The sequence below is a fragment of the Colias philodice genome, chromosome 11 (assembly GCF_061535455.1).
Source record: "Colias philodice isolate Cphi_HAF_F1 chromosome 11, ilColPhil1 Martin Lab GWU primary, whole genome shotgun sequence".
NCBI lineage: Eukaryota > Metazoa > Arthropoda > Insecta > Lepidoptera > Pieridae > Colias > Colias philodice.
The window spans coordinates 10515180-10542239 of record NC_143096.1 but is presented as its reverse complement, the minus strand read 5'-3'; the positions used below and the strand labels follow the sequence as shown (position 1 = coordinate 10542239).

General features: G+C 34.2%; 2 protein-coding genes across 4 annotated transcripts; one reads left to right on the top strand and one right to left on the bottom strand.

The window, feature by feature from the left end:
• The first annotated feature begins 232 nt into the window (after positions 1 to 232).
• MTF-1 (Metal response element-binding Transcription Factor-1) lies at positions 233 to 10144 on the top strand. Of its 3 annotated transcripts, none has more exons than XM_089701128.1 (6): positions 233 to 492; positions 1444 to 1610; positions 2660 to 2810; positions 6746 to 6877; positions 7478 to 7595; positions 7974 to 10144. In XM_089701128.1, the coding sequence occupies exons 1-6, from the start codon at positions 254 to 256 to the stop codon at positions 9324 to 9326; spliced, it is 2160 nt and encodes a 719-aa protein (XP_089557254.1). In that variant the 5' UTR covers positions 233 to 253; the 3' UTR covers positions 9327 to 10144. The 3 variants fall into 3 exon arrangements, with proteins under 3 accessions (XP_089557254.1, XP_089557255.1, XP_089557256.1); XM_089701130.1 differs by lacking the exon at positions 233 to 492 and adding an exon at positions 699 to 815; XM_089701129.1 differs by lacking the exon at positions 6746 to 6877.
• Positions 10145 to 17080: 6936 nt separating this feature from the next.
• LOC149484859 (protein anon-73B1) lies at positions 17081 to 19057 on the bottom strand. The gene is made up of 2 exons (XM_089701234.1): positions 18718 to 19057; positions 17081 to 18076 (listed from the first exon to the last, which is right to left on the bottom strand). The coding sequence occupies exons 1-2, from the start codon at positions 18862 to 18864 to the stop codon at positions 17975 to 17977; spliced, it is 249 nt and encodes an 82-aa protein (XP_089557360.1). The 5' UTR covers positions 18865 to 19057; the 3' UTR covers positions 17081 to 17974.
• Positions 19058 to 27060: the final 8003 nt, after the last annotated feature.

The window sequence follows — 27060 nt, the reverse complement described above, 5'->3', positions numbered from 1 at the left end:
GCTGATCTTATTGAAAATTTATTCAATTTATTCAACAATCGGGATCTTGTGAATATTATTTTAATTAAGCGTAAGGACTTCAAGTAATTAAGCACATATGTACATTTCAAAATATAATTGAATTACATATATAAATTACTCATATATTAAGTACATAAAAAGTTCTGTAAAAATCGATAATTTGAAACAAAATATTTGGAACATCCCTACCCAGAGAAGTGTCAAGTGTCAAATTATTTATTTATGAACAAACATGGCCGCATGGCTCGGTGACAGCGGCTCTTCAAATCTAGAAAATAATAACTATGTCAATAAAATAACAAATAACTTGAACCAACAAGTCTCAAGTGACCTAAACACAAATATACTTGAAAAAGTTTTCGAAACACATTCGGCGCGATGTCTTAACGAAACGGCGGGAACTACCGTGACATTGGAAAACAAAATAATTCCCAAGGACAGTGTAAAAGATAAATTAACCGCAACAAAAATGTAAGTGATAGTGTAATGAATCTTTCAAACACATTATATGTGAATTCCGTTTTAAAACGTTCATTTCTTTACATGATTTCGGGATAATTCTATAGAGTGGCGGTGTATTATTTTGCTAGAAGTTTGAATCAGCTGTTTGTCAATATGGTTTTTTATCTCTTTCGCACTGTTCGAATTCTGCATATGCGATCTTTATCCCACAATGACTTTTTTGGGCATTCTATTTTGGTACATTACCATCACGATGTGATGTGAATATACTGATTTTGTGTCGTCTTATGGGTTTAAGTATATTATAATGTTATAAAACTAATGTTTGGAAGGTAAAATGCGTATATATTCCTTGGTAAAGCATTGGAACACAATAATGGCCTTGGTTTTGGCTTACTAACCAATACATTGTTGCTGCTAAGAACATTGTCATAATAAGAGCTGTTTGATTAAAAGAGGTTTGGAACATTCTTGCTTTAAATCCAAAAATAACAAAAAACATTTCAAATGCAATATATTTTCACACATAAACTTGAATCATTGCAGTCACAAACTATATAGTTTTTTCACTTCATAAGAGACTAAAATAAAACCACAACTTCCTAACACAATATCCTTTGCTTTTCTGTTATCTCATGATGTAAATATAATTGTTTTAAACTTAAATAAAACATAACTAGACACTGCTTTACTATAATTTAGTGCAGGATAATTATTCAATTTAAATATAATAATGAGGGGAATAGAGATTTACATTCACAGTTTAACAATTAGAACTCCTTCCTATATGCTGTGCCAAAATGACTTGCAATTTGTTTGGCAAATAATATTAATTGAAAAATGCAAAGTAGAAATCACTTTACCTAAATCCTTTCTATCCAAATTAAATCTTCACAATTACTATAGCCTTTATATGAATTAAATAGAGTACATATAATAAATTCCACTTTCAACTTGTAGACAACATGAGCAATCAAGCCCAAGCATTGAAATACCAAAGACAACTATGGATAAAAACAAACGAAAGCCGGAGGATAATAGTGCGAGATATAAGTGTGAATATGAGGGCTGTGAGCGGACATACAGTACTGTTGGTAACTTGAGAACGCATATGAAGACACATAAAGGTAATTATTTATCACTAACTGCACTCCGCAGTTTCACCTCTGTAGCTCAGCTCCTGTTGGTCTTAGCGTGGTGATGATGATGATGATGATGATGATGATGATGATGATGAGCTCAGCTCCTGTTGGTCTTAGCGTGGTGATATATGGCCTATAGCCTTCCTTGATAAATGGGCTATCTAACACCAAAAGAATTTTTCAAATCGGACCAGTAGTTCCTGAGATTAACGCGTTCAAACAAACAAACAAACTCTTGAGCTTTATAGTATAACTAGCTTACCGCCCGCGGCTTCGCTCGCTTTGTCTAAAACCGAATAAATTATATACCTACTAAAACCTTCCTCTTGAATCACTCTATTTATTACAAAAAACCGCATCAAAATCCGTTGCGTAGTTTTAAAGATTTAAGCATACAAAGGGACATAGGGACAGAGAAAGCGACTTTGTTTTGTACTATATGTAGTGATAATTTATCATTTATAATACATATTATAAGTTATAAAAATTTGATGTGATATTAGACACAAGAACTAGAAACACATGCTTTAAAATTTGGATTGAATATCAATCACTGTCTTAATATGTATTTTCAAATACATAGCGAATAATTTTTTTTTAATCTCTGCTTACCTTGGATCACCTTTTGTAAGTATAAATATTCTTTAAAACTCCTTCCATATTTTTTAAATTATATTAACAAAGAAATAAATTTATTTATCAAGCGTTATAATACTGAAATTACGCTACGGATTTTCATTTAGTTATTTGCTTAGAATTTAAATATTATTTTAATGTAGTCTTTAAACAAGCACAGATGCTCACTTCATTTGTTTTTTTTCGTTATTTTTAAGCTATTGCATAGCTTCTATCGCGGGCCTTGAGCGCGGTGATCGAATCCAAAAATTCCGTAACGAAAAAACCTCACGCTCCCCACTCCGACAGGCGCGGAGGTGTGGCTTGAAGGCATAGCATGCAATAGCTTTACCGCGGCAGTCCCCAAGTGCCACACATCTTTTTTTATTATTATTAATAACTATTTAATGTTTTTACAGGTGAATACAGGTTTATATGTCCAATGGCTCAGTGTAACAAGGCATTTCTCACGTCATACAGTTTAAAGATACACGTGCGAGCGCACACCAAAGATAAACCGTTTGCATGTGACATGGGGAACTGTAATAAGGCATTTAATACACTATACAGGTATGGAGACTTTATAAAACTTGATAGAGTAAAGGTCTTATACTAATTTGTTTGTATTATAGTAATAATTGAACTGACCTAATAATAGACCAGACAACTCTAATGTATTCATAATCCATAGTCATAGATATTTCAACTTTTCTAAAGAATATAGAAAGTATTTTTCTGATAAACATATTATAAAATAGCACTAATTCAAAATATACACCACGCACAATAATGTACTATGTTTTTAAAAAGTAAATTATTAGTTCCGAGTGTAGGTTTGAGCCATAAAATTTTGGTATTTCCTGCTGTATATTTGTGGAAAAGTATATATCAATTACATGAAGAAGTTTTAAGCTATTGCATAGCTTCTATCACGGGCCTTGAGCGCGGGGACCGAATCCAGAAATTTAGTAACGAAAAACCTCACGCTCCCCACTCCGACGGGCGCGGAGATGTGGCTTGAATGCATAGCATGCAATAGCTTTACCGCGGCAGTCCCCGAGTGCGTCTTTTTTTTTTTGTTTGCAGTGCTATGTTGAATCACAGATAGCTCAATAGTTATAGAATGTTATTCATAATTAACTCAAAGAGAAAGCAGACTTTGCAGACTTATTAGTAATCGATATTGAATCACCTACTGAATTAAGGAAAATATAACTGAAAGGAGCAAAAAAAGACTGGTTGCACTCCGGGAGTGCCGGCCAAAGTGAAAACTTGATTATTAACATTGAGCATGTTTGATATCCATCTGCTTACGCTTTTTCGATCAGGTCACGTGACCTGATCGAAAAAGCGTCCGGTCGAGGCCAGGACACGTGTCCTGTCTGACGCGAGTTTAAGATTTTATACCCATTACAGAAAAAGTGCTCAACGCCGGTAAAGAAGTTTTCACTTCAAAAATTAATAAGAAGTAATATTTTTCCAATTATTGTTAAAAAATGTGTATGTATGTTTATTTCGCATAGTGTAGACATACTACAATGTAGGACACATGTAATTGAGAAATTATGAGATGCTCAGCAGTGGCAAATTATTGCCCTATATTAATAAGGCATAGGTCCAAATTGTAAAAATTGCGTCACACAAGAGCATTGGTATTATATTAATACTACTTATAAGTGTCTTTGTTAATATGACCGTATTTGCTAATAACACAAGGATTTGAGGACTGTTTTAATATGCCTGTTAATAATCATTTGTTTATTACTCAAAAATGAATGATGAAAATTAGTAATATTTTCACAAACATTTATTTTTCATTTCAATAGAAAATAGTTTGTAGGCGTTTTCATGAAATGATTATTATTTCAACTCGCATAACCATTTGTATTGATCCCCTGTTTATTCAAGTTTTATTTTCGCGTGTAAAAATATGTATTCTGCAAATACGGAACTGTTTATCTATCAAAATTCATCCAAATATGTACAGCGGTTTAATCGTGACACTTATAGTTACATACAAATGAATTTCCATATCGTTCTTTAATCTACACAAAAAATTCGATAACAAATAATACTGTGACATAATGTAGTAAAAAGATCTATTTTATCAGCAACCTTGCACTTGGCCGCTTTAATCATTCATATAATTGCGAAACGCACAAAGAGTGAATTGTTTTCGTTTAAAATACACGAGTTTCTAAACAACATGCCTGTAATTTCGATTTATGACTCTCTGGATACCTGCCAATATCTATGAGCTTACGAGAATGTTTAATTGAGTATCGAATTTAATCCTTACCGCATGGACATAAAACTCCAATTTGGAAAGCAATAATTTAACTATTTCTAAACCACAGTTTTGCTACATAATAAATAAGCGGTCGTCGTATACATTTTTCCCTTAATCTATTTTTAGTTCCATTGATTATGTAATTTATTTTCTAAAGGTTTAGCTGACAGGGTGTGAAATATTGTTGTGCGTTTTAAAATTAATGGTTAGCGGCGATATAATCAGTGTTTTCTGAATAACAGTTAATTAATTAAGATGTGAAAACATTAAATTAATTTTAAGTGACATTTTTAGTACCTATAGGTAGTAGATATAATTATTATGTACCTATATAGTAGCTTCGTAGTTTCGACATACACCTAACTACGTCGATAGTTATGCGAAAGTAGCAGACATAAAGACAGGCAAATTCATAACTCGAAGTTTTAGAAAAATACTAGTTATAATATTATTTTAGTTCTTATTGTATTGTATCGTATATGCCATGTCAATTTTACGAGGCCCCAGTCTAATGGGGACTCAATTTCAGAAAACTTAGGGGCCCCATACAAACATTTGATGGGGCCCCTAAGTTTTCTGAAGTAAACGCTACGCCACTGCCTATCTACCTATCCAAATCTAGACCAACTCAATCGCGCAATAAACTTTCCTATCTTGTGTCTTCATTTAAATAAATACACCTGTTTGATGTTGAACAGTACCTACTCTGTACTTTGATTGACATCTGACAAATTGTCGATAAGAAGGTATTCAACGGTAGACGCATAGTGCCAATGTAATGATCACATAACTATATGAAGGTATTTGGCACTGGTCCTGTATTGATATTTATCGGAGTTTCTATTTAAGTGACAAATATGCCAGATGTATTATGATACTCTTTTATAAAAGACAGGTCGTACAATTTTAAAACTAGCTTAAACTCGTAGTTTTACATGTATTTTTTGATAGTGTATGCTAAATTATGAAAATGGAAAATTAATATCGATTAAGTAAATCGATTTTCTGGCTAAACATATAAATCTGTCTTATCTTGCAAAAAAGAAAAGTCACTTACATTAGTCTTTTGCATATCATACGAAAACATGATACACAATTAAAATTTCCAACTATTATCCTGCTCTGGATAATAGTAGTTCTACGCACACGCGTCAACCACTGAACCAAGGAGGCGGTCGGCTCTGGATAATAGAGCACTACTAAACTAGATTTACTGTCCTAAATGTACATTTCGTTTAGCATTTTAAGTTTAATGAAAATGGCGATCAAAACTTAAAAATATGAATTATAATTCATAGTGAAGCTTATAAAAGGATACTAAATAACAAAGGAAGTTTTCACTCTCTAATTACGATGGCATACATTTTCCAGTTGCTATTATAGATCTAATCACACACAGCGATGGTCTCTAAGGTATTTGAGTTGCACTAAATGCAAATATATGAGACAGCTTCAGAATACTAAGGAGTTATATAAACACATAATACGCCTGGGGAATATAACGCAACCAAGGAAATAGTAATTTCATGTTATACAATGTATCCCTTTACTACTTGTATTTTAACAGACAAAATTCACTATACATGATATTTATGACTCACAAATTGATATACTTACTACTGTCTTACTTCTTACTGTTATAGTTTCAACGTTTTTTTTATGTCAGAGCAATTAAAGGGGCAGGTGTGCCACCTTATGTTAAGTGAACATCACCGCCCATAAACACTTGTAACAATAGAACCAGTGCTACAACGTCCAGACGTTTCTGGATATATTCTTACTTCTAAGCTTATCCTTCAGTTAATAGGAGAAATAATAATGTATGAAAATATTAAAAAGCGTCAAGTAGGCTATCAATTAAATTTGATCATAATCTGGATTAGCAATAGTTAAGCTATTGCATAGCTTCTCTCGCGGGCCTTGAGCGCGGGGACCGAATCCAGAAATTCCGTATCGAAAAAACCTCACGCTCCCCACTCCACACGGAGGTGTGGCTTGAAGGCATAGCATGCAATAGCTTTACCGCGGCAGTCCCCGAGTGCCACACTTCTTTTTTTATAACAAGCGACTGGAACTAGATTCCAGTCGATTGTCCATTCAGCTTCCAGTATACTATAATACTATGTCTTCAAATTTGCCATACTTTATAGTCTATAGTAGCACATAAGCCAATTATGAGCGAAACCGCGGGCTAAAGCAAGCTAAATAATTCCAGGTTAAGGGCACACCAAAGACTGCACAGCGGAGACACATTTAATTGCAAGGCGGACAAATGCACGAAATTCTTTACGACCCTCAGCGATTTGAAGAAACACATACGAACACACACACAGGAGCGGCCTTATAAGTACGTTTATATAGTTTATTTAAAAATACATGAAAAATAACATGCATACATACAGACATATTCCATTTTACAAAGTTAATAAATAGATGTTTAAGATATAGGGTTGATGATATTTATAACATCGGTATAATTATCAAAATTAGCTACCTATAAATCCTATAAGAAATTGTGTATTAGACCTACCATATTAATAATATGGTAGGTCTATGTAGTTTTTCCTCACATATTTTTTTTAGTTTTTGACGTGACAACGTCTTATAATTCGATAGAGCCGGCTGCACGCACGAAAAAACATGACTCATGCGGCGTTACCTCGCTCTGAGGCGTTCCATGTAAGGCTTGAAGTGCAAGCGAGAGCGCGGAACGAGCGACAAAGAAGCACAATCGGCCGTTGTCACGTTCAACTATCGTCAGTAAACCGACTTTACAGACAACCAATTTTTTCTATAACATAATAACTTCGAATTATGTCTGCACCATGACGATGAAAAAAAAAAGGTTTTAATTTCGGAGTGTCGAATTTTTTATTAAAATATAAAATCATTAAATTTGCGAAATACTTAACTTATTATATAACTTTCTTTCACAAATTTCCTACAGATGTCGAACAGAAGGATGCGGCAAGTCTTTCACAGCGTCGCATCATTTGAAGGCACATGGACGGACGCACACTGTGAAACCAACCACGCCTACTTTCAAGCCGCTTTTACCGAAACAGGTGGGTAGTTATAAAAAAATATTTTGTTATTTGTAAAGGTCGTATAAAATATCTGTCATTGGCCGTGCGGTGCAGAATTTAAGAAACTATTTGTAAGTTCTGAAAATATTTGGAAATTTGTACCATCAAAAATTCAATTCAACTCAATTTACATTTGTCATAATATTATATTGTCTATGTTTAACCCTCACTTACATTAACTTTTACACAGTCTTAAATTAGGTATGTGTGATGTAGATAACCTATTATTTTGAGAGAATGATCACTTTTACATGATTACCTCTATTTTGCCAATTTCATGCGATTAAATTGTACGGTAAAATACATTATTACATGAATATTTAAATTTTAACTGACTCCCACGTCTATTCCTTCCAGATCGACACAGAAGCGCCAACCGTTGAGGTAACAGAAAACGAGCTCACGAAACCTCCTCGAGCAATGAACTGGGACAGTCTGCTCGAATCCTTCGGCAGAATCACCACAGAATCTAATTCCACAGACAGCAGCTTGGAAGACATGACCAATCTCTCTAACAATAACGTAGACATTACCGAACTACTCTTCGACAACGCCACTAACAAATTTAACGACACTAACATTAATTACGACCTAACAAACATCGATCTACTCCCCTTCGATGATAAAGCAAAGAAGAATAATTGGGTCCCTGAAATACCTTTAAGTGATAAGTTGGAAATTAAACCGAAAGCAATGCAATTAGCACTCGCTAATGAAGTAGAGTTACAAGCGCCTTGGATTGACGTCACAGCGTTAGCGGCTTCAATACAAGAAACTCCAGTTAGCATTAAAGAAAAAACACCAGAAAACATATTCACTCTAGCGACATTCGTTCCTACACACATGCAAAGTTACATAGATCTTAACGCAGAAGCGCCAACTGCTAATTTAATATCTCAAAGCTCTTTCGATTTAGATACGCCGAACATTCTAGATGTTAGCGATAAAGTGTTTAATGACAGCGAACTTGTGATCAATCTAGAACCAAAACTCAGTACTGAAATAGATTTCCTTAAAGACCCCGAACCTCTCAATGACGATAGAACACTAAACACACCACCGCCATCAAAAGTCCAACACAATATTGAAATAAATCCATCCAATTCAGTTTTATTCAATACAGATTTTGCGCTAGAAGACACTTTGCTATTCGACAACGAACCTCCTTCAGACATGTACGTAGTTAGAACGGAAAACATATTCGGTAAACCAAAACGAAACGCGTTAGAACAGTTAGCGGCAGACGCGGGCATTTGCTCTTGCGTCGAATGTAAATGCGATCCGAACAACGATTGCACGACTTGCGATAAAAAAGATCGTTGCGACGATAAATGTTCGTGCGTTGATTGTAAATGCGATCACGCGGAAATGAAGTGCGCGGTCGGATGCGGTAAAGCGACCGATACAAACCACAATACGTTTTTAGATTATCACAAGCGGCATAATAATACGAATTTAGAAGAATTCGGCGTTTATACGCACGAGTGTGACGACCACACGCCTGCAAGTGTAGCGGACAGTTTAAAAAACTTAACCTGTTCATGCGATACAGATAAAACGTGCTGTAAATCGGATACTAAAAAGTCGTCACGCGGAAATAAATCGTGTTGCGTGACGATATGTTTTAAAAAGGCCGATGCGTATAAACAGTTTTTGTCTAACAACGATTTATTGTTCGCAATCCAGCCGCATAGTTTAACGACGTTCTAATTTTTTTTTGCTTTTTTGGGAAAAAAAATGCATTTATCAGGTACAAAGCATTCAGTATTCGCATAAACTCGCCTCGGTGCTGTTTTTGTAATTTGTTATATTTATTATTGTTGTTCACAAGTATTATGATGAATTAATATATTTATAACATACAAATTATACAATAAAAGATATAGAATTTATTATATGTTTACTAATATTATTTAAGTTTTTTAATTTTTATAATTTAACCTAACTAAGTATACCGTCTTATTACAAAACATGGACTAACTACAGACCGGGTCAAAAAAGTATTAAAGCCATTAGCCATGGTCTAAGTAAAAGTGTTATTACAAAACATGTTTAAGCGTTAAACCATAGATAAGGAAAAGTTTAAACCTCTGTACTAAAGTTAAACCATGGCTCTATAGTCTGGGTTTAAACTTGGTTTATTTATGTTTTTGTAACAAGACGGATGATGTTCAATATCTATTTATATTCATGATTGATGATATATGTAAAGAAGATGTAGCAAATTATATTGAAATGATCATTTTGATTTACGATTGTTATAATAGTGCGTTAGTAATGAGATGATATTTTATAATATTAGGAACGAAACCAAAAATATATGAAACAGGGTTTCCTTATTCTTATTATAAGAAGGATATGAGCTAAAAATGTATACTTGCCTAATATATAAATTTCTTTAGTTACCATATACCGATTTGTTTCTAATGTTATTTAGGAAATTATTCTTTAATGAATTTTACATAAGGTTTCGTACTTAAATTGGCTACAGTTAGTAAATTATAAAACTGTAATTGGTCGTAAATATAAATAATTTGGAAAATCCAAAAGTGCACGCCTCATAATTTTTTTTTAATAATTATTTATTAATTATTATTTTTGTTTATTTAATAACAATTAAACCACATCGAATCAGACCCTGAAAAATGAAAGGGTTCTATTCCTGAGCATACTCAAGCGTAAGAGAAAAAAAAAGACTCGATTAGTAAAGTATTTCGGTCGCTATCGTGTTAACAAGAAAATCCTCCGCACATACAGACACACGGACGTCCAAGACAGAACTTTTTTAAACTGTTTTTTAACTAGTTTAAATAACAAAAATGACATCAAAAATATCATGAATGTTAAAAATAATGTTTTTTCTTAATATGTGTGTGTATGTATTATCTTACAAGTGCAATGTATGATACATAAAGACATTTTAAGTTTGAAAAATCAGATGTTTTGCGCGAAGTGACAGTAGTACCCACCTCAACGCTTCGCTTATGAGGCGTGCAATAATATATTTGCTATTTATAAAAAGTCTTTCAAAGACTTGATTGTGTATTTGATGCATTAATAATTTTAATTGAATAAAGTTTCTGTGTCCGTTTAAATTTCAATCTAACTTGTGTAGTTCACACTCAATGAATCTTAAATTTAAAACACGTGACCATTGTTTTTAGTATTTGTTAAAATCTATGAAACCTTGATATAAGTATTATATGTGGACACTATAGCAGAAAATTTATAAGTGAAGTTCAAGTGGATTGTAACAATATAATTTAAAGAAAATAGTGATAATATATTGTATTGTATATGCCAAACGCACGTGCCATATTGTTTTATATAATTAATATAATTATATTAATAATTTTATAACAGTTTTATACAAAAATTTTAATATTTTATTTCTAATTGATATACACTAATATAATAAAAACAGTGCCTTATATGTTGTACTTAAGTGCCTTGTACAAAATGTTGAGTAATTCTATGAGATTTTATTAGATTTTAGATGTAAGAAAAAGCAATAACAATAATAATGCTGTAAAATTTCTAGTCCGAAAAATAAAGGCTTTTGAAAATAATTTATACTTATTTCATTTCAATAATCCTGATCAATCAAAGAGCTAAACGAGAATGAGAATAAGTTAAAATTAAACTGTTAAAATTGAAATTAAAATGTGTGATATGTCCAATACATAGTAGATGTACAGGTAAATTAGCTTGGAGAAATTTTTGCATATGTAGTGGTGTATATATTACTCAGATCTTAGATCGCGTTTCCACTATATCGTTCTGGCCTATACAAAAATGTTTCGATATCCTAACATTACTATTTAATTTTATACTTATTCCTAGCAACACTTTTGTTTTCAATAAAAACAAGTTTTTATTTGAAAGAAAATGGTTTTGACTTTATAAAAAAAAATATATCATTCAATTTTACGTCCTTGAGCAAACGACAAGGCGACTACCGTGAAACAATAAAATATCGTGTCCATAATAATTTGTTTCATAATTAATATTTGACCATAATAATTACGAAACAAAACAAATAAATAAATCGTCACTTGATAGTGGAAAGTGGAAACACGCACAAAACCAGAATAAACCAGTTTACGCTGTCCGCAGGTGCCACGTGCAGTCGTTTGGTAACGTTAGAACATAAAGCACACATTATTTTCATTAAAAAAATATAATTATTACATAGTTTAATTGTTAAATTTTGTATTTGTTGATTGTTGTTATTATTTGTTATTATTGTTATAATATTTGTTAAAGTGAATTACATGTCCCGCAGCCGGAGGCCCCAAATGAAACTGCACGATGCAGACCGGAGTTAAAGAATGAATTTATACAGTTTAATAATTATAAAGACGTAAGCTTGGATGCTAACTAAGGGAAATCGCATCCACATTCTATTCCCGTGCGAACGGCGTATTCAGCAGTTTTGTATGAAGGCAGGGCCATAACTAGTGTTTAATTTGTGTGTAAGTGTTGTAACTTTATATTGTTAATTCAATATGGCTCCAGTGTTAAAACATGGTCGAGGCAAGCCTTTGACTTCTCAAACTAAAGAATTAAACTTTAAATGTCGTTTCTTTTTCAGGTTAGTAAATTTTTCATTTTAGTAACATTGTTAATGTAAAAGTTATATGTATGTTAAATGTGCAAATATTAAAATAAAGTCTCATCTTTTTCAGAGGAGAAACACATATAGTTTAATTTAAAATCCCTTATATATACAGGGTTACTTGTAAAACACCGGCAACCTCGCAGGACAAGATAGCTAACATCATAAGTAACAACATTTCGACTTTTGATAATTTGTTAGATTTTATTTTCATACAAAAATAAATATTCATTTAATTTTCCGTCTGAATATTATAAACTCTACGCCTCCCAAAAATTACGTAAACAAAAAGCGAACGAGAGGGGGAAGGGGGCGTCGCGTCGTCCATCCGATAATTAATAGAACATAGACTTACAAATGTAAGGAGAGTACAATAAAAGTTTAAAAAATCATTTAAAAATAATTTATTGTGTTATGCCAAAAGTCGTAGAAGAAATGTTGTTACTTATGATGTTAGCTATCTTGTCCTGCGAGGTTGCTGGTGTTTTACAAGTAACCCTGTATAAAATAAAAACTAAAAATAAAATGTTGTTTTATTTTATTTGCTGACCATACACTACTACAAACGCAAAAATTTCTCCAAGCTAATTTACCTGTAGGACGGTATATTTTGACTCACAAGAATATTAAATAAATATTATAGGACATTATTACACAAATCGACCTAGTCCCACAGTAAGCTCAATTTAGGGTGCACTCACACACATCAGTCACCGTCACGGCACGTCACCGGACAGGATTAAAAAAAAATATGTATCAATAGTTCTATCGGTCAATTAGGGAAAGCTGGCATGTTCACAGTACTCACACTTATGCAATTTCACTTACAGTATGTTCAAAAATAAATGCGACTCTAGTTTCATTTTAGACTTGAATTGTAAAATGGGTGCGTTGTAGATATATATATTATATATATATATATATATATATATATATATATATATATATATATATATATATATATATATATATATATATATATATATATATATATGCAAATATAATTACTTATGAAAGCTCTCATAATTTACCTGTAAAATTATAATTTAAAAGTAAATCAATTGATGAAGTTAATTATTTATTCTAATAATAATCAATTGGATAAAAGTATTAATAATCATTCAATTATCAAATAATAATTAAATTCCTGACTTTGGTCGAGTAAAGATATCTAAGAAATATTATATTTGTAGTAAGTACGTAATACCTACCAATACGCGCTAACAAATATGTGTTACATGTTTATTGTATAATTTTCACACTATTGGTTTTAAACTCAAACTCAAACATTTATACAATTAGACTTCTTCTAGAAGCACTTTTGAATCGTCATAACAGTTTAACAGTTTTAACATTTACCACCAATTCAGAAAGCAGTATCTATAGAGAAGAAGAAGAATCTATTTAATCATAATCGTAATCTTCTACTTCACTGTAACTTTCATCGCTCGAAGAACTCGATGTTTCGTTGTCGGAATTTCTTAATGTTATTATAAATGAGTCAGTGTAATTATCTACTTTTGGTTCTAATTGAATATATTTTTCCTCATGTTCTCGCGTCTTTCTCCAAACGTCACTAAACATATCCAGACTAATAGTATTTGCTTCCTTTCTAAATAATTCTTCCACAGTTTTCAAGTTAAAGTTCACATTTTGTGATGCTACTTTCCCTTTAATTATGCCCCATAGTAACTCTATTGGGTTGAGTTCTGGATGGTATGGTGGAAGGCGCAATACACTATGTCCATGATCTTTGAGGATTGCATCAAGTAGGTAAAAATTGTGTATAGTTTGGCTTATTTTTTTTAATAATATGATAACTCTGATTATTAATTAGTAATTTGATTTTTGAAAAAAAAAATGCCGATTTTAGTCAAAATTTATATTTTTCTAACAAGATCCTTATCATCCAAATTTCCACCTTGGTGAGAAAAATTGACATTTCTAATGAAAATGAACAAAAAATTAAATGATTTTATTAAATACTGTAAAATAGTCTATAATTCTTCCATTTACTGTATCACAAAATTCTTCATAGATTTTTAGATATTCGTACTACACCAATTACATCACCCTGTATTTATAAACAATTGCAAAATATGACACATACATAGGCCGGGAGATACTGACACAAAATTTCGGGTCATTTGTAACAGAATGGCGGTTCTACAAAGGTCTTATTACGCAATGACTAAAAGAAAAATGATGGTCAGAACTCAGAACGCTGGTACCGGCGGACTAGTCGCGTGGGCGTTAGTCGAACTCGTCGGATAAATAGCGAAAGTCAAACGATTTGTAACACAAAAATTTTAGAATTCACCGATAGCCCATAAAAAAGATGTAGGCGGTAGTGTCATGCCATACTTTTCCGGTGTAACTTACAGCCCCCCATACCGACGCGATGCGTTGATTAAAAAAAAAATTCAAACATTTGTACCAGGCTAACTTTTGCACAGGTAATCATCATCGTGCAGACATTTACGAAAATCGCCATGCCATACTTTTCGGACGATTCCAAATAGCCACCATACCGCCGAAAATCTGCAAAAAAATTTTTTTTTCGCCAAACAATTTGTACCAGTATTGCATTTGGATTTTTGGAGAGTATTTGATAAAATGTGACCATTATTATATTTGCCATACTTCTAGTAGGGGGAAAAAGTGCTGATATACTTGAAAATTAATTTATTCGTCACGTTTCAAAAATACGACTGTACAATACGTAAAATAATTTTTTACAGTAGGTATGGGATCATTATATTCTGTTTGTTTGTATACAATTCTACCTAGAAAAAAATATCGCAGATTGCAAACATGGGGCGGATGATTGTAAGACTTAAGCCAAGACGTAAAAAAAAATGAAAAGAATTGGCGATTTGTACCAGTACGGCATTTTTGGAAAGTATTTGATGCAACGTGATCATTATTATATTTGCCATACTTTTAATAGAGGGAAAAATTAGTGCCATACTGCTACAAATCGTTCAAACTACGAATAAAATCTTATAATAAGAAAAAAAATCTTATACACATTCGCCACCTCCCACAGGTATGGCATTATCACACTTCTATTTATAATCATTCAGGAGTTGTTGAAAAAAAAAATGTAGGGTGGTACAAATCGTTTGGCGAGAAAAAAAAATTCAAAAATTTGCAGATTTTCCGCGGTATGGCGACCATTTAGAATCGTCCGAAAAGTATGGCATGGCGATTTTAGTAAATGGCTGCACGACGATGGTTACCTGTGCAAAAGTGAGCCCGGTACAAATGGTTGAATTGTTTTTTTTAAATCAACGCATTCACGTCGGTATGGCGGACTGTAAGTCACATCGTAACTGTATGGCATGACACTACCGCCTACATCTTTTTTAAGGGCTATCGGTAAATTCTAAAATTTTTGTGTTACAAATCGTTGGACTTTCGCTATTTATCCGACGAGTGTGACTAACGCCCACGCGACTAGTCCGCAGGTACCAGCGTTCTGACCATCATTTTTCTTTTTGTCATTGCGTACTAAGACCCCTCTAGACCGCCATCCTGTTACAAATGACCCGAAATTTTGTGTCAGTATCTCCCGGCCTAACATGTGCAATGTGTAAATGTGTTGACGTTCCAGCTCTTCTTAATATGACTCTGTTCCCACACGACAGTCGCCGGCACGAAATCTATCAGTGACGTCACCGGTCAGGCACGTCAAATAATCTTTCCATACATGTATCATACTTTTATCCCCACTCACCCGGTGCCGTCACGTCTCAGTTCAGTCAGCGTCGTGCTACCGTCAATAATTGCTACATGTTCTCTAGCGTGACACACGTCTAATCACTGACTAACCTGATGTATGTGTTCAATGATTCAGTCAAACCGGCGACGTGACTGACGGACAACATGACGGTGACTGGTGTTTGTGGATACGTACACAAACCGTCACCGATCAGTCAGTGAGTGCACCCTAAGGCTTGTGTTGTGTGCGACGATAAATATAATATTATTAATACATATTATATAGATAATAACACCCAGACCCAAGAACAAATAATTGAGTTCATCACACAAATATTTGCCCTGACCGGGGATCGAACCCGGAACCGTCGGCTCAGTAGGCAGTTACTTTACCACTGCGCCAACCGCGTCGTCATATCTATTTTGGATACTAGACGGCAGAGTAATGTTCCAAAAATATGGATTAATCACCAGATTGAATAATAATTTAAGAAAATCGTATTTGAAATTTTATTGGAATATTGAAGGTAATAAAAATGAAATGATTAAAAAGAAATCATTTTATTGAGTAGTTATTATGCCTCACAATAAATGAAATTACAAAATAATGGTGTAAATTGTAAAAATGAAAAAAGATTTCGTAGTCTCATACAAAATATAAATAATATTACAATACAGTCGCATCTACTGGTCATAGTTACCAGAGATAATAATAATTTATTACCTACTTTTATTTTTTAACTTCATAAAGTAAAATATAAAAGATAATAGTAACACAATATTGCTATTAACTGTATTTCTATTTTTCTCTAAATACAGCATTGCTGTTTAATATATATAAACACTAGCGGTCCGCCCCGGCTTCGCCCGTGGTACATATGAAAAATAGATGTTGGCCGATTCTCAGACTTACCCGATATGCACAGAAAATTTCATGAGAATCGGTCCACCCGTTTCGGAGGAGTATGCAGACTAACATTGTGACACGAGAATTTTATATATAAGATAAGATAAGATAAGATAATTTTCACACAAATAAGTCAATTTCTCCATGAATACATTAGTCAATAGGTATAGGATAAGTCTTAAGTGTAGCTAAGTCTTTTATCATCTGAGTATTAAGAAAGATACCCTACATGTAGGTGATTCAAAATTAAATAATCCCAATAACTCATATGCATTACAAGAACCACAATTATTTTCTATGGCATGAGAGATTACTTACCATACATGTATTGAATCATCTTGAGTATTACATTGCTTATTATAAAACAGATTAAGCTTACAAATCTACTAATACACACACAGGCAAGAGAAGGAATGTATAAAACTACTAAAAACTATAAAATTAATTAAATATCAACATACATTAAAATGTTTTGATACTAATTATAATGGTATTTTAATATTATAGATTTAAGACGATTACAAACATTTTATTTGAGACTTTTCTTCATTCGAACCGCAAGGGACTAGAACGCGCTTCCTGAATCTGTGTTCCCCGACAAATACAATATGGGGGTCTTCAAGCGTTGAGTGAACTGGTACCTAATAGGGAAGCGCATACCATCTTAGACCGCATCTTAGCTTTCCATCAGGCGAGATTGTGGTCAAGCGCTTCCTTATCTAGAGTTAAAAAAAAGACGGGTTGCACTCCGGGAGTGCCGGCAGAAGTGAAAACTTGATTATTAACGTTGAGCATGTTTGATATCCATCCGTCTTATACTTTTTCGCCGTTTTTTGCCACGTGTCCTGACGCGAGTTTAAGATTTTATACCCAACGCCGCTAAAGAAGTTTACACTTAAAAAAAAAAAGACTTCATATTTTCTGAAAAAATCCAAATAGTCAAGGAATTTCTAAAAAACTTCCTCAATATCCTCAAGTAGTGTATAAAAGAAAATAATGTTAATAATTGAATACTAATAATAATACTATGGCTTAGAAAGAAACAGTAATCTGATTCTAAACATGTAACCATTACACATTAATTGCTACCATTTAGTATGTTTATTAAATTTATCGTCGTTTCTTCTTATCATGGCGTCTAGTGCGAGATATAGTGGCTCTGTGCCCCGGGGATGACTGTTCAGAGCTGCACTCGTCGCTGTCTGTGTATGTCTGAAAAACAAAATTTTTATGAAAATATTGTAATCATTATCTATGATCAAATAATTTAACATTTCTGAACAAGATACTAAAAAAAATAATGTTAAGGTACAGGTAAGTAATAATGGCATATATTTTGAATTTATCTAGGTACTACTTATATTGTTGAGTTTGGAAACAAAAGTTGGACTTCCAACCTATTAATGAATGAAATGAAATTAGTTAGCTAGTTAATGAAAATATTGTAAAACTAATATTTTAAAGATTTTTGGTATAAAGAGAGAATATCCTTTATACCTATTTAGTAAAGGATATTGGTTAAGTAAATCCTACTAATATTATAAATGCGAAAGTTTGTATGGATGTATGGATGTATGGATGTATGGATGTTTGTTACTCTTTCACGTAAAAACTACTGAACCGATTACAATGAAATTTAGCACACATATAGAGGGTAACTTGGATTAACACATAGGATAGTTTTTATCCCGGAAATCCCACGGGAACGGGAACTATGCGGGTTTTCCTTTGCAAACGCGGGCGAAGCCGCGGGCGGAAATCTAGTTACTTATAACTAAATCTTATAGCTTCAATAGCTTAGATTCTTTGTAGTTGTTGAAACTTGAATGATTGCAATAAATAGCATTAATTACCTTTTCATAAGGATACGGTTCACTCTGGTCGTCAGTGAGGGTAACGCTTGCTAATAAGCAGACAAGTTGAAAAGCTGCTCCAATATACAATCCATATCGTATGATGGTACTCATCATGTCTTCTGCAAATATTTCTCCGGGAATCATGTTGTGTGTGATGAAAGTACGATTTAATTATAAATCTTTTCTTAGCGATTGAAATTTGAAGCAAGTATATTCACTTGAGCCTAGATGCGTTTTCGTATGTGAATTACTAAAGATATAACCGGTACAACACTTTTTGTTTTGCTAGTCTTCAATAATCATTTAGGCATCACCAAAGAATATACTATACTACTCTCTAACCACAGAGCAAGTAATATAGGTGTCTCTAACGAGGGCATCACTTTCCATCAGGTGCACAGATTAGGTATTAGTACATCAGGTGACCCGCCTGCTCGCTTGCCCGCTTAAGTATAAAAAAAAAAAAAAAAAATTTAAAAATCAATATCAAAAACAACAGATGACAGCTAATCCTATCGTCTGTGGCAAACTCTGCGGTGTCAACTGTCAAACGCATCTATGTCGCCTGCTCGGAGCAGGAGCAGGCTGCTCCTGGACATCGATTATACCCTCTGACGTATTTTTTACAATTATTGTACGTCGTTAACTATATCTTTACTACTCTTACTTACACAAAATATCAACAGAAGAACAAGGATGGCATACATTCACATGTTTAAGCCCCCAGTACACAATGGCCTGTGAGAGGCCAATGCACAACTGTAGGCCACGATCACTTGCTGTTCACACAATGGGCAATGGCCCATGTCTCATTACTGCCTGTCAAGCCACTTGCGATGGACCTGTAAACAATGGCCCATTGTGTGAACACCACAGGCCACGCGACGCCACGAATCCTTTGAAGTGTGCCTAAAAAACCGACAACTCCCCGATTGCACGCCACGAAAGACACTTGCCCGCCATCATATACAATAGGCATGACGAAAGATTTTGAAAACCTCTTCCATAATGTGTGTATACGTTTATTAAACAAGAATAACCCTATATTTCGCTAATATACTTAAATTTAACGAAGATAAAAGCCATTTTTCAAAAAATATTTATTAACTGTGCCAAAACAGCTCACAGGGGTCATGGCGTAGGCGTGACGTCACTCTTACGTAAATACGTAATTATCTGTATGCATAGCGAAGCAAAATTAAACAAATATTTAATTATTAAGTGTTATAGAATCTAATTTCAAAGTTAATAAGTGGTGTGCAGTATTGCAATTTGAATCTACATAAAAATAATACCCAAAAAAGTGTTAGTAATTGTTTAAAGCGAGAAAATAATATGAAATGATTGTATAAATTTGACGCAGAGAAACCCGAACCACATATTCTGGAATTCACAATTATATTTCTGTTCTGAGTCGATAAAGCATACGTGAAAAAATAGAAAATAAATAAAAATGCGTATTCTCAATATATTCATAACAACAAAATACACCTGACGCGAAGTTGTTTACATAGACGTGACGTCACGCGTGTTTCAGTCAATATGGCCAACTGCAGAATTTCGATGTTTTATTTTATTGATAATCTCATTAATCTTAATGTTTTTAATCTTTCTAAGTCACTATTTTTTATTTATTTATTATACATTTTCCCTTAAAAACACTAATTCGATCATTTATGGATACTGTCGTCATGCCTATTACCCCGTGTACACAATGGCAATGGGTCAACATGTGTGTGTGTACTGGGGCCTTTAGGCCGGCCACATACATCAGTTTTCCTGATACGATTTCCTGATCCGTTTTCCGAATCCGGGGCTCCGAACGCTGCAGGAAAACTGATGTATGTGGCCGGCCTTATATAGGCACACGTTTGGAAAAAGCATGAATTTCGTTTATAAATGTTGTTCCTCGAAATACAATCTACAAAAATGGTCTGTTATCATTTCTTCGTAAAATGATAAAAAAAAGTTTTTTTTTTGATAAATATAAATAACTCTAATAGTTAATGAACATTCTCACTTATAACTTTTTTATTTAAAGTTCTACAACAAAAACTTACTGGACCAAAGTTGTAGAGAATTTAATTTGCAACAAATAATGTTAATTTTTTATTTATCGGATAAATAGTTTAATCACAGACACAATAGAAAATCTATTGTGTCGTGGACAAAAGTTATCGAATGTGTGTGACTTTCATTACTTTTATATGAATTTACTGCGTTCGGAGGCCCGGATTCGGAAAACGGATCAGGAAATCGTATCAGGAAAAGTGATGTATGTGGCCGGCCTACGTCTCAAAAACATAGCCACGAGCACAGAACCATAGAGTAATATAATATATACGGTGCACAGAACTATAGGTCTACCAGAATCTGATGGCATATTTATATTTATGAAGTAAAAGATTTTCATGTGGCAAATTATTTGACAACTATCAAATTGGTTGTCAAATTATTTGTCTTTTTTGCAGTTGATAAATAATTTTTAGGATTTTGTCTAAAAAATCTTCGAAAATGTCGAAAAAGCCGCTGTGATCACAAGCAAGAGGTGTTGTTTATAATGTGTATAGAAAAATATTTGATGAAGAAGGGTCAAACACATCACAATTTTCAATTTAGAAGATTTTATTGGTAAATTGGACTTACCCGCTTTGATACTTTCAATTAAAAATATTATATTTAGGTAACTATAATATTGTTTGTTGATTGGAATATAATTTTATGAAAACTTATTACAGGAGTTTCCAATACGGGATTTCCAATCCAATAATTTCAAGTCCAAGCTGTCCAAGTCAATTTTATAATGTGTGTATCTGTTAATACTTACGAAAATAAACATAGTTTTATTTTATTTTATAAAAAATTATAAGCAGTCTAGTTTTCTATCGATATAACATCGATATTTTCACATGGCATAATGATAATGAACATACAAATATAGGTATGTGTAAATAATAATATGTATTACCTGTATAAAAGTAATATGTATATTATACATGTAAGTATGTACCTACATAATATTAAGTGGATATCTCATTATTAAGTACAGTATTGTCCACTTATGTAATGTGACTAATGATATTGAGAACAAACTAAAAAATAAGCAGTATCAAGATCGTTCAGTCCATTTTCCCTAGGGTTGCACACTCAAAATTTTGATTTCCCTAATTGCCATCAGATTCTGGTTTACCTATATATTATGTGGCCAAGAGCGCCTCTCGTGCAGTCACTCTCTGACTAATATATTATAGTTATCTGTGGCAGTCACCATTAACTTGATTACTTGCTCTGTGGACTGTGGCAGTCACCAAGTCACGATTGTCCGTATATACATAGTAGTCTTTGGTCACGATTTCACGCGCATCGACGAGAAGTTCATTGGGTTATTAATTTTTATTATTGTGTTGTGAATTGTTGTGGAGTATAAAATATCGGAAAACGGTATTACATCATGAATCGGTAAGTAATGAACAGTTTTTAATTCATAGATTGTGTATTGATAACGATTTTGAGTAGAAAATATAGTTAGTATAGTACTAGTAGTTAGTACTTAAAGTATATTGTTACATAATATCATATTATTGATATAAAACTTTTAATTTAAAAAATACCACACGGAATTTGCGTAACATTAAAATAAAAAATACGCAACCCAAACGGATCTTCTATGAGCTTGATCAACAGACAGGGTATTTGAGGTCAATGACACTCTACCGCCATTTTTGTAGGATTTGTTCGGATGATTTCAGAGGATTTCAATTTTAATATTCTTGGTCAGTTTTCTTTATTCGTGTTTTTAAGACTCCAAAACAATTATCAGTGACTATTTTTTATTGGCTTACGTTTACTTCAACTTGTACATGTGTTATTTTAAGCTATTGCATAGCTTCTATCGCAGTGCTTCACGTTTTTTCTTTCGTTGCGTATTACTGCTTTATTAATACATACTTGAATGTTTTATGAAAATTTATGCGCTTTTTAAGTAATACAAAACGTCCTCGCACACGAGGCCCGCCACGAGTGGCCAGACTCGTACTATTGACGAGTTAGTTTTTTTTTGCTTTATTTTTTCAACATTCTTATTTTTATTTTTCTCTGTTAAGAAAATTTAATATTGTTATTATCATTGACTCGTATTGAATTTTAGACTTGTAATCCGCGACATTAGCGAGTTGCCGGTAGACCAGGGTCTCGAGACTGCCTTGCATCCAAAAAAGATGCGTATGAGGTCGTAAGTAGTTCTACCTTAGTATCTTGTAGATATAATTATGGTTGTAATACTATTTATGCAAGTGTTAACTTCTGTTTTAAAATGTTCATCTAGATCAAATCGTAGACAATCACCATCACCATCGGTGAAACCACTACCATCACCGTCGGTTTCACCACCACAGTCACCATTAGTTGCACCACTACCACCATCACCAATGTAAGTAGCTTACAACTTAGATGATAACAAATAGATGGCGCGCGGTGTGTCCCTAGACACATAAAACTGAAAGAATAGAATAAATTCGATTGCTCTGGCGGGTCACGAGTGGCTGAATTGGTCAGGCATCCGCCCCGGAATGGCGCGAAAGGATGCGGGTTCGAGTCCCGCCTCATGATCGAATTTTTTCTATTCTTTATAAATTTATATTTATAAAGCATTTGAATGCCATAAAACCAAAAATATCAATTTCAACAAAAAAGGTCGTGTTCCATCGTTACAATATTGTATTCACTGAAAAGTGTTTCATATTGGTTGAGATGGTTGTTAATCATCTCAATAGATGGCGCGCGGTGTGTCCCTAGACACATAAAACTGAAAGAATAGAATAAATTCGATTGCTCTGGCGGGTCACGAGTGGCTGAATTGGTCAGGCATCCGCCCCGGAATGGCGCGAAAGGATGCGGGTTCGAGTCCCGCCTCGTGATCGAATTTTTTCTATTCTTTATAAATTTATATTTATAAAGCATTTCAATGCCATAAAACCAAAAATATCAATTTCAGCTTACAACTTTCTTATTTATCTCTAAAAATATTGATACTACCACACTGCTTTTATTCTAGCTTTGTTAAATGCGAGGGATGGGAGTCCGATCAAAACACGCTACCAGCCGACTCTCCGAAACAGCATATGCAGCAATTACCACCTCCTCGCCCACGGAAACTGCGAGGTGAAGATAATTCTTACCTAATCAATTACGGTAAGAACCCGCTAATATGTTTGGTTTAGGGCCGTAGCCAAACTACTGGTTTTTACTAGGTTTTTAACCATTTGTTACAGGAAGCGAAGAAGACTCCGACGAGAGCGACGACGACGAAGACAAGACAATCGCGTTTCATGGTATTCCAAGGGTGTTTCAGAGCACCATGGAGACACCCTTGGACCAGGATGAGGATGCTGCCGAAGAGTATGCACCCACTAATGACCCAGTGCCTATCGCTGACCCAGTGTCTGTCGCTGACCCAGTGCCTGCTGTACCTCTAACGGCGACGGAACAGCCTTGGCGCTGGTATGATTTTGATTGGAAAGAGTTTCCGAATTCTCCAATGCCCCCTGCATTGAGACGGGAAACGTTTTCCGAAAATAATGTTGGTCCGACAACTTCTCATGAAGACCCGTATGACATTTTTATTGACATATGGGATCTTCAAATTATGAAGCACATTGCCTCGGAGACGAATAAATATGCTCAGCAGGTGGCAGACCAGATGATTAATAACAACCTCATGTATCCCAGAAGCCGTATCTCCCAGTGGAAGGACACCGATCCCAATGAGTTATACTCATATTTTGGGATCATTTTGGCTATGGGGGTTGTTATTAAGAGCCGCATAGAGGAGTACTGGTCTTCCACCCCTGACATATTTTATAGTCCCGGTTTTAGCGCACACATGTCTATCGATCGTTTTTTATTATTAAGCAAATGTCTACATTTTAACGATAACAACGACATGTGTGCGGTAGAACTGGACTACTCCGAGGCCAAACTATTTAAAATATGGCCAATACTGTCACATTTGAACAAAAAATTCCAAGAACTTTATACACCAGCTCAAAATATTGCACTAGACGAGAGTCTTTTAATGTGGAAAGGTAGGCTCGAAATGAGCCAACTTATTCCCAATAAAGCTGCGCGTAGAGGGGTAAAAACTTATGAGATTTGTGAATCTCAAACCGGCTACCTATGGCGGTTTGAGGTTCACGCTCATAAAAAAGCCCCTCTACAACATACAGAAGATCCATTGGAGGCCTCAACACCATCCATTGTATTGCGACTGATCCAAGGTCTGGAAAACAAAGGATACACATTGTGGATGGACAACTTTTACCACTCCCCAAGCCTAGCTCGACGTCTTAAATCCTTGGGGTTTGACTGTGTAGGAACCCTGCGAACCGATCGTAAGTACGTTCCGCAGACCCTACACAGTCTCACCAAGCAAATTATGCGCCCAGGTCAAATTGCTGGTCTCACCGCAGGGGAGTCGACGTCGATGTCATGGTATGGAGAGATTCTAATAGGGTGGCTATGATCTCTACATACCATGGCAACGGCCAGCGCACAATTGATAGCTCCACCAAACCCATCATGATATTGGATTACAATATCATGATGGGTGGGGTGGACAAAAAAGATCAATTATTGTCCATGTACCCAGTCGAGCGGAAACGGACCAGGGTGTGGTACAAAAAATTTTTCAGAAGATTGCTAAACGTGTCCGTTTTAAATTCGTATATTATACATCATCATCACTCTTCTTCTTTAAGTCATCGTAATTTCCGAATCTCTCTGATAAAATCACTTCTTTCAAAGCATTCCTCTCCTTCACCACTTCCGCCTTCACCAACACAGAACAAGCGCGTCGACGTTACTCACCGATTGGCTGAGTTCCCGATGGGGAACCACCAACGCAAGCGGCGAGCGTGCACGGTGTGCAAGAAACAGGTGCGTACGTTCTGTGTTGGTTGCAGTAAAACTGTATGTATGGACCCCTGTTTCCTTTCTATTCATTCATAGTTACATAATTTATGTTAAATTAGCTTTTGCCCGCGACCCACACACTAGTTTTTACACGCCCTAGATCTATATTTATTTGTATAAATATGTCCATCCACAATTGTAGCTTTTGTTGCTGGTTAGGTATTCTTACGAAAAGTTGTTTTTCTAACATTTACGACCCTTTTTAAACCTTAGTAATTTTTATATTAATAAAGTTGTCGAGATGAAAATTCTTGACAAGAAAGTTCAATAGTAACACAATACGTGTACCGTTTTAGAAACATGATTCCATGATATTTTCTTGATAGAAAAAAAAAATACCTAGTTTTCATTGTTATTTTTTTAAATCTCTGGCATCTTCAAAATAACAAACGTAAAGTTACGACTTTTTGGATATTAACTAAATAATAAAGAAACTAAAAAGAAGACACATAAAGGTTGGAGGAAAAAGAATGCTTACAATTGAAACTTAAAAAAAAATTCCATCCGGGTGTCCCTTGACACCTCGCAAGTTTTTGTTATTTTTTTTTTAAAGACTCTCGTCTGCAATGTTTTGATTTCATTTTGTCTTTTAATTTATTTTCTTCTTCTTTTTCTTCATGTGTAGATAAGTGGCCAACCCTGGTGTCGAAATTTCTAAACCGCCCAGTCTTTCGACATGGTCTAACGATTGTTACCAACCAAGACCGACGGCTTAACGTGCCCTCCGTACTTCCGTAGCATGGTAGCGCTCGATTGAAATGCCACTTTGCGACCACCTATCCAAGGACTGACTGCGCCCAACGTTGCTTAACTTGAGTGATCGATCAGTTACGATCGACAAGCCAAGCTGGGCAACGAACTTCATTTATTTTAATTTTATGTTCATATTATTGGTTCAAATGTGACAGTCTTGGTCGTATCCGTACTATGTTAGTCATGTACTTTTTCCTCGTCTGTTGAGCGATCTCTAGGAGATTGATTTTGTGGTGAAATTGTTTAATTTAGTAGTTGATTTTAGAAATGTTTTACAAAGGCTTCATGTCTTTTATTGTGCTGATCGATTTGTAAAATTTATCATTAAATTGTAGAATATTTTTTTTATTATATCATAGGGATCTAGAATATTATAAAATCTTGTATGATGTAGAAACAAATGAATTAAAGGAGAAGATAGACTCTTTAAGTCATATGTTAAATGATGTCAACCAGAAATATTCTGCTGCCCAATTGCAAATTAACGAGCATATACAAGAGGCAGATTACTTGATTAAGTTGAGCAATGAAAATATGGATCGCTTTGAGTCGCTGACCAATAAATATGTATGTCAGTGTTCAAAAGTGACAGTGAGCAACCGTCACCCCATAAGCTTG